The 13,285-nt window shown below is 40.2% G+C and overlaps 2 protein-coding genes across 3 annotated transcripts in view; one reads left to right on the top strand and one right to left on the bottom strand.

The window, feature by feature from the left end:
* The window catches only part of LNP1 (leukemia NUP98 fusion partner 1), a 41,742-nt gene extending 36,917 nt beyond the window's left edge, over positions 1-4,825 (bottom strand). Inside the window, exon 1 of one of the 2 annotated variants that reach the window (XM_061133981.1) lies at positions 4,643-4,825. The gene's annotated coding sequence lies outside the window, so the exon portion shown is untranslated. Of the gene's footprint in view, positions 1-4,106; positions 4,482-4,642 lie in introns of those variants that run through there. The other variant, XM_061133979.1, reaches the window with a different exon arrangement.
* A 76-nt stretch (positions 4,826-4,901) lies between these two features.
* Positions 4,902-13,285, top strand: part of TOMM70 (translocase of outer mitochondrial membrane 70) — a 33,582-nt gene continuing 25,198 nt past the window's right edge. The window contains exon 1 of the mRNA XM_061133976.1: positions 4,902-5,446. Coding sequence (XP_060989959.1) covers positions 5,120-5,446 — 327 coding nt within the window. The 5' untranslated portion in view covers positions 4,902-5,119. The remainder of the gene's footprint in view (positions 5,447-13,285) is intronic.

Here is a 13,285-nt window from a genome sequence, read left to right as displayed (position 1 = left end):
GATTCAAATGTTAATTTCATCACCACCAACAACAGCCAAAAACCCAACCCTCTCAGAAGCACCCAGAATAATGTTTGACCATATACCTGGGCACCTTGTGGCCAGGTTGACACATAAAATCAGTCATTAACACTGACTATTTTTTGGGCTCTGGAAGTAAAAGATGAACAAAGTTTCTACTGGTATGGAGCTTAAGTCCTAAATAAATAATTCCAAACACTTGTGCTAAGAAGTGGACCAAGGAAACAGACAGAAGTGTGAGAAAGGAGGTGGGGGTGGGTAGAGACATTTATAGGAAGTGGAGCAATCTTGAAAGTCTAAGAGCTAGAGAATGAAATTGGAGTTACACTTTGGGAAGAATAATCTAGTATCAAGCTGCAAAGTGGCACCTGGGAGAGGTACTACAAACAGGGAAGCTAATACAGCATACAGGAAAGATGAAGGTAATGGGGAAAAATAGAGGAAGAAGGGAAGAAACTATTTATTGAGCATATACTATGTGTCAGACATCCTTTTAAGTGTTTTCACATATTTGAGCTGGAAGTGGCAAAGAGCACAGAGAGGAAGAAAAATATCAGAAAGATATTACCAACAATCAGCAGACAAATGTCTAAGGTTTCAAGTATGAGTAACCAGTAAGACAACAGAGATGTTATGAGAAAAAAAAGGATTACACAAAGGAAGAGAATGAGGAGCAAGAGAATGTGTTATATTTTTTTAAAAAATTGAGGCATCCAGGTAAAGCTGCTCAGTAAACAGTAGGAAATTACAGGGCTAGAGGTGAAGAGATAAGTCATACCAGATGTGAAGATAGAGAGTATCTTCAGACAACCTCTGAAGTTGAAGCAATGAGATGTACATCGGTTACTAATGCAGATAAAGAAAAGGATATATTTTTACGGATTCTCATACTTGAGGAAGATCTATAGGTGTGCTGTCCATAGTAGGAGCTATTAACCACATCAATTTAAATTAAAATGAAAAATTTAGTTAGTTGTACTAAATACATTTCAAATGTCTACCATATTGGATATCAGAGATAGAAAACATTTCCAACATCACAGAAAGTTTTATTGGGCAATATATATCTAGAGGTTTGTCAGTAAAAGAAAGAGGAGAATTTAGTCTCATGAAGAGACCAACCCAGACAGCATATTAAAAAGCAGAGACATTATTTTTCCAACAAAGGTCCATCTAGTTAAAGCTATGGTTTTTCCAGTAGTCATGTATGGATGTGAGAGTTGGACTATAAAGAAAGCTGAGCGCCGAAGAATTGATGCTTTTGAACTGTGGTGTTGGAGAAGACTCTTGAGAGTCCCTTGGACTGCAAGGAGATCCAACCAGTCCAACTGAAAGGAAGTCAGTCCTGGGTGTTCACTGGAAGGACTGATGCTGAAGCTGAAGCTCCAGTACTTTGGCCACCTGATGTGAAGAACTGACTTATTGGAAAAGACCCTGATGCTGGGAAAGATTGAAGGCAGGAGAAGAAGGGGATGACAGAGGATGAGACGGTTGGATGGCATCACTGACGCGATGGACGAGTTTGAGCAAACTTCAGGAATTGGTGATAGACAGGGAAGCCTGGTGTGCTGCAGTCCATGGGGTTGTAAAGTGTTGGACACAACTGAGTGACTGAACTGAACTGACTCTCCTGAAAGCCAGGGAAAACAACATTTCAAATAGAGAATGACCCATGGTATCCAGTAAAATCATATGAAAACTAAAAACAATAACTTGTGACCTCTAAAGCAGTTTCAGACTAGTAATAAAGTTAGAAACTGCTTATAAGAGATTTTGGATGAAATGAATCATAAATAGGTTAAGCTAACAAATATAAACAATTCTTTCAAGTAATTTTTCAGTGAAGAAAAACAAAGAATGGAAACCTAAGGAAGAGTTGAAAGAGAATCAAGCTAGATGTATGCCTAAAACAAGCACGTTTGTGGTCTCATTAGAAGGCTTGACCATCAACCAATCAACCAGCTATCCACTAACTTACCAATCAAAAAGCCTTTCATACGGCAATGACAATTGAAAGGATAGAATTATACAAAGTTAAAGCTATGAGAAGCTTTGTTGTTGTTTAGTCACTAAGACGTTAACCACTCTTTTGAGACCCCATGGACTGTAACCCACTAGGCTCATGAGTCCATGGAATTTTCCCCAGCAAGAATACTGGAATGGGTTGTCATTTCCTCCTCCAGGGGACCTTCCCAACCCAAGAATCAACACCTCCTGCATTGCAGGAGAATTCTTTACCTCTGAGCCACCAGGAAAGCCCCAAAAGAAGCTTTGAAAGTGTAAGTTGCCTCATCATGTCCAACTCTTTGTGACCCTATGGACTATAGCCGCCAATCTCCTCTGTTCAATGAATTCTCCAGGCCAGAATATTGGAGTGGGTAGCTGTTCCTTTCTCCAGGGGATCTTCTCAACCCAGGGATCAAACCCAGGTCTCCCACATTGCAGGCAGATTCGTAACCATCTGAGCCACCAGGGAAGCCCAAAAGCAGCTTTAGGAATCATCTAATCCACTGGTTACATCATAAAGAAAGCAGGTGTCCGGTCACACCTACAGCCTAGTAGTATTAAAATCTAGATTAAGAACCCAGGTGTTTTGCATCCCACACTATTAGATGTTCAGCCTCATTCAAATGCCTCCTAAGACACAGACCAGAGAAGTGAAGAGAGTTTCATCTATTGAGTTCCTTTAATCTAGCAAGAAACTATCTGTTCACATAGATAAAACTTCAATTTTTTTAAAAAGTAACATAATTCTTTTACTTCTCTCCTTAAAAATTTAGAGAAACAGAGAACTAAGCATTGAGTGTCTACTATCTTGCAACAAACATTACACTAAAAAGACCTTAAATACCGTCTAATTAACTCTTTAACATATAACCTGTTTTCAGTATTTCACAGCTTAGAAATGCACGCATCAGTTCAGTGAGGTCACAAAGGTAGTGACACTTCTACTCAGTTTCACATTATATTCAATTAGGAAATGGGGAAAATGGGAGGAAAGAGATGAAGAGGCTAGGGAGTGGAAATTACATGTTTAACAAGGTAAAAAAGTAACAAGGACAAATTCATTTACTGATGCCAATCTTAAAAATAAAACCAACTCTTTAAATAATAACCACTTAAAATAAAATGTTTCAATGTTAACATTGACTTTGGAGGGAACCCGGTGGCTGTGAAACCTGGGTAGAAAGGAGACTTCACAGTAACTTTTGTAACTTTTGATTGCAACTATAACAATCCACTGCCTATTCCGATAAATAAATTCCCTTTGAAATTTTTAAATGTTTTAGTTCCTACCAATAATTTGTAATTATTAGCATTCTACAATCCCCTGAGGCTGCAGAAAAATTGAAATTTCAAGAAAGAGAGAGTCTAACTTCGTTCTGCAAAGGCTAGGGAAACATTGCGTTAAGGGACCAAGGACTTGCCTTGAGGGTTGGGACCAGGAAGTGAGAGCAGTCATTGCCTGCAACAACCACTATTTGATCAATTCTACTGCGATTATTTTTAGCTCATCTTTTTAGCCTGTTGCTAAGGAACTCTACAGCCTGAAAGCAATGTACCAATAGGAACCCATATGAAGCAAGAGAAAAGCAATTATCCTGACTTTCAAATTAGGCCATTCAGTCTATTTTGGTACCATTTAATAAATTATTTCCTTTCAATCTTTATGCAGCCGCTATAGTCTGCACATACATATTTTCGCTGTGTCGAAAATCCTCGGTTGTACCCAAAAGCAAAATCTTCATTTGTAAATTGTTATTATGAGGGTCTGCAGATCAGCATACCTGAAATGGAAAGCCATAGTTCTGGACTCTGATTTTTTATTAATACTTGTCTTTTATTCTCGCAAATACTTTGAATTCTAAACTTCTTGCAAGGAAAATTTTTCTATTTTAAGAAATTTGGTGCAGAACACGGTGACAGGACTTGACAAAGCTATTAGACACATAAAGCTGAAATTTCTCCTTGGGAACATGGCATGACAGTGGGTGGATCAGAGCACTGGGGAGGGCGCGGAGGCTCCAAAGAGCGAGGTGTGGGCTGGGGTGTCAAGTGAAATCCGGTATGACACAAATACGTACAGGAAAGATGGGCACTCTGGGTCTTCTCATTTCTACCCACTCACTTCGAGAACCTCGTAACACCCAGACGTCATCGCTCTCGTAATTGGTGCAGAAGGTAAGTCGCAGGGACCCCGTTCAAGCTGTTTCAACTGGAGCCAACCTAGATTTCCACCGTGTCTGATTTCTGCCACCCGCCGTTGCCCTCAGTAACCTCAAATTCTTCCAGACTAAAATCTGACCATGGTAGAGCTAAGAAGACCGGTGATATCGGGCTATCTTCAGCTTTTGGCTTTCCTCCCACATCTTTAAAAGTCCTTCCAACCCTATGGTTTCCCGGGACACGCGCACAGACAGCCGAGCTAACGGCCGCCGGGCTCTAGGCAGCGCCAACGTGGCGGTAACGGGAAAACGAGGGGTCCAAATTCCACCAATGAACTAGGCAGCTCGGCCTATGCCCCGCCCACCACTCCTGCCAGCCAATAATCTTCAAAACTCCTGTGTTACTCCCGCCCATTCTTAGCGCAGCTTAAGAGCCTGAAGCTTCCTCTGCTCACCCGAGCACTTTAACCCGCTGTTTATGCGCCCTTCCTCCGCTTCGCTAGCTCAGAGGGCCCTCGGCCCTTCTTTACTGAAGGTGTAGGGAGCGGCATCGGCTATCACCGGAGGCCCCGGACCCCAGAAGTTAGTCTTACGATCAGCAGCGGTACGAAAGGATAAAAAAAAAAAAAAAAGGGCTGCCTGGGACGTTCACATCACGCCCAGTTTACCTTGACCCGGAAGTGATTTTCCACTCCTCTTTTCTCCCTGCCCCCCTCCCTTTTTGAGAAGCGAAAAAGGACAGCTAGGTCTGGCCCGGCATGCCTTGGGCTTCCGGTGACCTCTGGCCCTTTTCTGTCGTCCGCTCTTGCTGCCTAGCGTGCTTGTTCGCTCACTGCTTTCCTTCCCTCCCTCTCTCCCGTTTTCCTTGGGACGCTACCTGGTGACTGTGGCTCCCGCGACCAGCAAGGAGGCGGTGGCGGAGGACACTCGTTATGGCCGCCTCTAAGCCTGTGGAGGCGGCAGTGGTCGCAGCGGCTGGACCCGGTTCCGGGAATGGGGTGGGCGGCAGCAGTGCGACTTCGGGCCCGGGCACCGGGGGCCTGCCGAGATGGCAGCTGGCGCTGGCGGTCGGGGCGCCCCTGCTGCTAGGAGCCGGTGCCCTGTACCTGTGGAGCCGGCAGCGGCGGCGCCGGGAGACCGGGGCCCGAGGCGACTCCGGCGGCCTGAAGCGCAACAGTGAACGGAAGACCCCGGAGGGCAGGGCCAGTCCGGCCCCGGGCAGCGGACACCCCGATGGCCCCGGTACTCACCTGGAAATGGTGAGAAGCAGCCCCGGGCATGGAGGTAGAACCCGGCGGGTGCAGCCTTTCCTTGACGGGGTTGTGCCCCTCAGGGGGTTTCCCATCAGATGGAAGCTGCCAAGCGGCCGCGCATGGGTTTAGGGAAACTCAGTTCTGGCTGCCGTTATAGGGAATGGAGTAGCCCGAGGGCACAGGTTAGCAACATTCGTTGACAGTTTCCTTTTGGTTTCAGAAAAATATTTGCTTTTCTTCTCAGTGACACAGCGTTTATCTCTATCGTTGTGGGTAAGGGGTCATTTGCTAATGTGATGATTGTCTTTAACTAGTGAAAGAAGCCAAATTCCCTTAACGATCGGTACGTTGTGATGTGAATTGCCCTGATCATTTCTAAGGCCTAGGACTTAATCAGTAGTAATCTTTTAGTAACCAATGACTCCCTGGGTTGGGGAGTAAATACAGTGACTTGGTGGACAAGAGTAAAATGGTGTTCAGAGGCATTTATTTCATCTGTGGGAATGAGTTCTTAAACTTGGGGTAGAAGCATCTTAAATTTATTTTTTTTTAATTTTACCTGGCAACTTAACATGACCAAGCCTGACTGCGTGATAACGGATTCTCTGACGTTAAGCCATGCTTCGGAGTGCCTGATAAACTGCTTTGTATGGTTTTGTTGGAAATATTAAATCCTTCTGGTATCTGACAGCTGTTGGGGGAGGTGGGATGGAGTGGAATTGACCTGGCTGCATTTAACGATACAGGAGTGAGCTGAGGGGGGTGGGGAGGATTTTTCTGAGTCTGAAATTGTATAATGGCAGTTACAGTTACAGAGTGAATCAGTTCAGAGGAAACTTTGGTCAGAAAACTCCCAGTTATATATGTTTTCAAGTTATTTCTATATTATACTATCTTCTCCAGAGGATCTTTCCAACCCAGGAATCGAACCGGGGTCTTCTGCATTGCATTCGAATTCTTTACCAGCTGAGCTATCAGGGAAGCTCCCGATAAGTAGTCAATTTTAAAGGAAGTTCTGATGTGGAAGCAAACTACCTTAGTTTAGTGCCTTCTATATATTAGGCAGAACCAAATAGTCTTTCTAAGGGGAAAGTAACATACTGCTTTTTCTAAAAAGTATAGCAAAGATGCAGTACGACTATGCTGGGAAAAACCTATGGACTGTGAGAACCAGGAAATGTGTGTTTTATACTGGGGTCTCCAGCAGTTAAAAGTCATTTTATCTCTCTGATGTTGGTGTCATCCCTGTAAGAGAAGAGAATTAAAATATTAGATCTCTTTTATTTCAGTCCTGGGAGTGGTGATCATGGCACCATGAATTAGTCATCATTTGTCTTGTTTTCATGTTTCTGAAATCCTCTGGCCATTTCCTATTTTGCTTTTAAACCCGGGAGAACCATGGATGAATAAAAACACACCAAAGTTCTCAGTTGCTGTGCTCTGCTAAGTTGTGTCAGTCGCGTCTGACTCTGCGACCCCGTGGACTGGAGCCAGGCTCCTCTGTCCATGGGGATTCTCCAGCCAAGAAGACTGGAGTGGGTTGCCATGCCCTCCTCCAAATCACCAAAAATGGTTTCTATTAAAAAAAAAAAAAATTTGGCATTTAATAGGATTTAGCATACTGTCAGATTTTAGATCTCCTTAAGCCCCGTTTTCAGTTTTTCAGCATTGTCTAGGTCAACACTGTGATAATTTTTTTTTTTTTTTTTTTTTTGGTGGTAATTTTTAAATTGCATGGCGTTTTGTGGTTTTACCAGAACAATTTTTTAGTTCATGTCACTGCTGCTAAAAATTAAACTTCAATATTGACTTCTTTGTATAACTTGAACTGCTTTAAAATGATTACTTCTGACCCAAAATAAAACTGAGCAAAACACTTGCACATACTGTTCTTGTGGAATTTATGGAGTTGTACCTATAATCTTACTTTGAGTTACTAGATGATATTTTAGTAAACCAACAGTAAAAATGTCTTTGCCATTTTTTTGATGGAAATTTGTATTGTAACTGATGATGATCAATGTATTCTGAAAGACCTTGTTCATTTTTTATAGCCTGGTCCTTAGAGTTATTATTAGACTATTTGACCACAAATGGTAATTTATTATTATCTGTGGTTGGAGAAATTGTTTTATATTTGAATAGCACCTTTAAATTGTCAACCTCAGTGGGCTTTGTAAATAAGAAAACATTTGTTTGAACTGATGGGAAAACTGGCAGAATCCTGATGCTCAATTCTTCTCCACCTAATCAATAGTTGTAATTTTTAAGGGAATGCAGGAATGGACAAATATTGTCAGTTTAGGGCTCAGTATCAGTGAGCAGAATGGAAAGTCAGTGGTTATTGTTTGTTGGCTTACGTTTGCCTTAATGTAAAACTGAACTCATTACTGGGCTCCTGCCTATTGGGTTTGTGATACTCATGTACAAACAGACTATACCAAATTGGCTTTTTCTGGGATAGCAAATACTTGTAAAGCAAAAAATTCATATTTTTGTTTAATTAATGGGATTTCAGGATTTCACCAAAGGAAGGCATCTAATCATAGTTGATAGTGCGAGACAGAGGTAAAGTATTATCATTTTCCACTTTGGGACATTATAAAATCTGCCATGTCATGCCATTTTGTGTCAGTAATTTATTTTGAAAACTTGAGAATTAACAGATTTTTCAAAGTTCATAAGGTTCTTCGTGAATCATCTAATCCACAGGACTTCTCAATCTTTGAGTTATCACAGGGCAGCAGCATATTCAGATATACACCAGCTATGGTATCTGACTGCACAGATGTCTTACATATTTCTTTTTTCAAACAACTTGTGAATTTTTAAAATGTGTTTATTTACTACTGACTTTATAGTAGTGTTTTATCCAATTGTTGTTCATTTGATTACTTAAAAAAGCAGTTATTCCAGTTCAAGTTTTTTTTAATGTTGCATAAGAGTGAAATGTTTAGGAACCAACATGAAATGTTTAGAAATCACTAATCTAAGTCAATCCTTTAAAATAGGAAGGGAGAGATGTGTGTAAACGTTTTAATAAAGAGGACAAAAACTGATAACCTGTTATCAGTCATGGTTGAAATTAAATAATTCCTACGCCAGCTCCAATGATCTGTTTCTAATCCTTTTTTTTTTTTAATCAGGATCACCAGTGACATAAGACCAGTGAACACCTTTCACTCTTCATCTTACTTGAGCCTTCAGAGTATTTCACATTATTTTCTCTTAATTTTGTGATTTTTCTTTTGGTTTCCGAGACACTGTGTTCTCTGATTTTAGTTGGTTACTTTCGTGGTTCTATCACAGGCTTTCTTAATGTTCCATACCTTCCCTGGATGCTTATTTGCCCTCCAGAAGCTTCACTTAACACTTACATAATGATGACCCCCTAATTTCTTGTTTATAGCCCAGACCTCTCAAAAGACCCAAATTTAAAGGAAATCTTCACCTTGTTAGCTTTTAAGTGTTTAACATCAGATTCTCTTGAGAATATTCCTTATTAATTGTGGTTCATCTAACTAGTTTTCCAAGCCAGAAGCTTGTATATCTATCTTCCCTAACTTTCTATTCTTTTCATGTTCTCCCCATCCAGCCTAGAAATATATCCAGAACATTCTAGTTCTTAAGTATCTGACTACTCTTCCATTCCCACTGCTATTATATCTTGACTGAATAACTGATACTCTCTTTATTGTCTTCCTCCAATCCATTTTGTCACTAATAGGGTAAATCCTAACAGTTCCATGCTTAAAACTGTTAAGTGGTATTCTGTGCATTGCTCACAGATAAGTTCAAATTCATCATGATTTAAGACTATGTGGTCTTGTTCTCACTCATCTCTTATCTTCATTTCTTGCACTTCCTCTTGTTTCTTGCCTTTGGATGTTCTGTAACACTGTCCATTTTGCCTACCTTCTTATCCCTCAAGTCACAGTATGTAGGTCATTTCACCTTTTCTGAAACCCTTTTATACCTAAGCATACTGTTGTGTGATTGATTACATCACACTCTGAACTTTTCTCTTCCTTAGCACTGGAGTACTAGAGTCATTTATTTATGTTGTTGCTACTAAACTCATGAATCTGTGAAGACTGGGACTTGCTCTGTCTTTGTCATTTTTCAGAACTGGCACTTAGAAGGTGTGAGTAAATGAACCAGTGAAGCTTCATTATTTGACTTTTTTTTTTAAAATTCACGCAAATTGAATATTTTTTCAAAATTTCCAGCTTTTTGTTTGTATTCTGTCTTGGGGAAATTTGTGTTAACAGTCTTAAGCCTCATTTAGGCATTCTTTTTATAAATTGCTTGATTTTGTATGAATTCAAACCATAATCCTGCAGAGGTAGCACCCTTACAAGTGAAAGTGAATGTCACTCAGTCATGTCTGATTCTTTACCACCCCATGGACTATAGCCCACCTGGTTCCTCTGTCGTGGAATTCTCCAGGCAGGAATACTGGAATGGGTAGTCATTTGCTTCTCCCTGGGATTTTTCCCAACTCAGGGATTGAACCCAGGTCTCTTGCAGGCAGATTCTTTACCATCTGAGCCCCAGGGAAGCCCTTCTTACAAGTATATTCTTCTTAAAGAGTTCTCTGTATTATGATTTTGTAGGTGGGGTTGTAGATTTGTTACATTTCAGGACATAATCTAGGAAAGAACTTCCTTGTTATCTTTAGGTATCTTTTATCTTAAACTTGATTTTTATAAAAGTAGCAATTGGTCAATAAAGTATTGAAAGATTGTTTCTTATGTGCTAAGTGTTCCAGACTGATTGCTACTTTTGTAAAGCTATGTAAAGAGTTACGTAAAGTTTCATAATCACTATATTTTGTGACATAGTAGAAGGCTGGTGTTGATTGATAAGCTCACATTTTGTCCTAAATTTTATCATTGGGCCAAAATAATTAGCTTTTCTGTATTGTCCCTGTGGTAATGCCATTCTTTCTCTTCATTTTTATTAATGAAGGAAAGCAGTTAGAAAGTAATGTGGCTGTGGAGGGAGAGTGTGGTGAGCAGAAGGTGACAGTGAGGTTCACGGAGACGTTGCTCTTCTCAGATGTGGTTTGGTTGCCTTCTGGAGTGACAGTGGATGAAAATTTGCAGTTTGGTGATTTGCTTGTGTAATTTGATCCTTGTCCACTCTGGCATTTCCCCCTCCCCCCCCAGTACAGTAAGGAAAGGAAATTAAGCACGTTCTGACTTTGATCCTAGGAGACAAAAAATCTACAATAATTTTTAAAGGGAATCTATTGTAAAACTTGACTAAATGGAGGGAAATGGTAAGTGAAAGAAGTAAACAGTCCATAAGTGTTCTTGAATGTTTATGTTCAAAATGTCTTGGTTGGTTTTAGGTTGATTTAGACTTTGCTGTCAGGGATTCCCTGATAGCTCAGTTGGTAAAGAATTCGCCTGCAATGCAGGAGACCCTGATTCGATTCCTGAGTTGGGAAGATCCCCTGGAGAAGGGCTAGGCTACCAACTCCAGTATTCTTGGGCTTCCCTTGTGGCTCAGCTAGTAAAGAATCTGCCTGCAATGTGGGAGACCTGGGTTTGATCCCTGGATTGGGAAGATCCCCTGGAGAAGAGAAAGGCTACCCAGTCGAGTATTCTGGCCTGGAGAATTCCATCAGACTACAGTCCATGAGGTCACAAAGAGTCAGATACAGCTGAGCGACTTAAAAAAAAAAAAACTTTGCTGAAATAAAAATAAGAAGTACCCATCTTTCTAAGGAGAGGAGGCCTTGTATACCTTTCCATATTTCTCTCTATTCTTTTAACTTATTTGCACTCACAGACTACCTCTCCTTGTATTCTGTGTGATATCTTTTATGTAGCTTTAAACTTCCAGTGGGCAGGAAGGAGTTCACTGCCTGTTTGTGCTAATGAAACAAAGTCGTTACTCTGACCCAAGAAAGTTCTTTTTTAATCCTCAAATCTTTAGTAAAAATAATATATAGTCAAACATACTTCTCACAGGCATTTAATATAGCAGCTTATTTTCTGTGTCAGCAGTCCCTAGTGTATTAGGTTGTGTATTAGCCATGTTCTCAATGACTTAGAAACATTGTAAACTTTTTATAAGAAATTGAAATAATGTTTATCTTGTTGTATTTAACATCAAAAGTAATTGAGTTTCATTATTTTGAAGTTTTTTTTGGAGCACATAAAAGTTTGTGGTCATGATGTCCTCTTGGTAGATTGTACCTTGTATCAGTAAAACTGCCCTTCTGTGCTCCATCCCTGGCATTTGAATGGCATTTTGTCTGATACTGCCTTCTTTGTTTTTTGCAAGAACTTGTATTCTGTAACTTTTTTATGTTCTTTTTTTGACCTGTCATTTTGTTTTAGCTCATGCCTGTAGGTAGCATGTAGTTGTTTTTTTTTTTTATTTTAAATAGGTTATTTTTAATAGGGAGATTTAAGCTACTCATACTTATTGTTGTTATTGACATGTTTGGTGATTCTTGCCATATTTACTCCACCTTTTTGTTTCTTCCTCTATCCTCCCCTTCCTGCTTTTTTGTTTTGTTGATCATCTCCCCCACTTTGAAGTTCATTTTTAGTGGTAAGGAAGTTGTACACCTCAGTTTCTGTTCTTGTGTTAAACCTTAAATGCTAATTTAGCTAGGTATAAGATTTTAAGTTCAAGATAATCTTTCTTCAGAACTTTGAAGTTGTTGCTCCATTGTTTCTTGATACATAATGTCGGTGATAGTCTGACCCCAGTTTGGTTCTTTTTTCTTTGTAGGTAATCTGTATGTGTGTGTGTGTGTGTGTATACATATTATTTTTTTCTACCTGAAAACTTTAAGGATTTTTGCTGAAATTTGCATGAAATTTCACCATGATATATCTAAAAATGTGTGTCAGGAATTTTTCTGATATTTTCTCAAGACACTCCTTTCTATGCTTTTCCTTCTAACATAGATAGATAGATGTTGGAACTTTGGGATTTATACTCCATATCATCTGACTTTTTTCCAAACTTCTCATCTCCCTGCCCTCTATTCTTCTTGCGTTTTAGCAGATTCACTTGCCTCTGCCTGCTTGTTTGCTCCTGTTACGTCCATTCTAATATACAGTCCACCTATTTTTATCATAATTCTTTTTAATTTTTAAGATGTCTAATTGGTGCTCTTTAAAAGCAGCCTTTTTTTAAATGAGTGTGGTTACCTCTCATTCCTCTGATGTTAAATTTTCTGTTTGCTTTGTTTATCCTGCTTCCTCAAATACTAGTTTTTTAAATATGAGTGGGGTGTCTCTAATGTTCCTTTATGTTAGCTATTCTTGACAACATGGTTTCTTGGAAGACAGACATGGTGTGTTTGTCACTGGTCTTCCTGGTGGCGGGCTCCTCGCTCCTTCTGGATGACGCAGCCCTGCTCCAGTCTGACTTCTGCTTCTCTAGTGGAATGGGAGGATTGATGAGGTTGCTTCAAGTGCAATTTTCCAGCAACTGGAAACCACAACTACATTAGAAAGTCCTAGTTGTCTTCTATTATGAATGTGCCGAGGATTTTTTTACTGTCAAAACTTTTGCAAGATGGTAAAGGCTCTTTACAGGTAGATTTCATGTTCATATGTTACTCTTTTTGTGTCTTTTTTGCCTCCTTTCATCCTTCTGCATCTCATTTTAAAATATGCACGTGTCTTATTGGCTTCTCTGGTGGTTCAGCTGATAAAGAATCCGCCTGCAATCGGGGAGACCTGGGTTCGATCCCTGGGTTAGGAAAATTCCCTGGAGAAGGAAAAGGCTACCCACTCCAGTATTCTGGCCTGAAGAATTCCATGGACTGTATAGTCCGTGGGGTCACAAAGAGTTGGACACGACTGAGCAACT

This window comes from Dama dama, chromosome 31 (assembly GCF_033118175.1).
Source record: "Dama dama isolate Ldn47 chromosome 31, ASM3311817v1, whole genome shotgun sequence".
Classification (NCBI taxonomy): Eukaryota; Metazoa; Chordata; class Mammalia; order Artiodactyla; family Cervidae; genus Dama; species Dama dama.
This window is presented reverse-complemented; position numbering and strand designations above follow the sequence as displayed.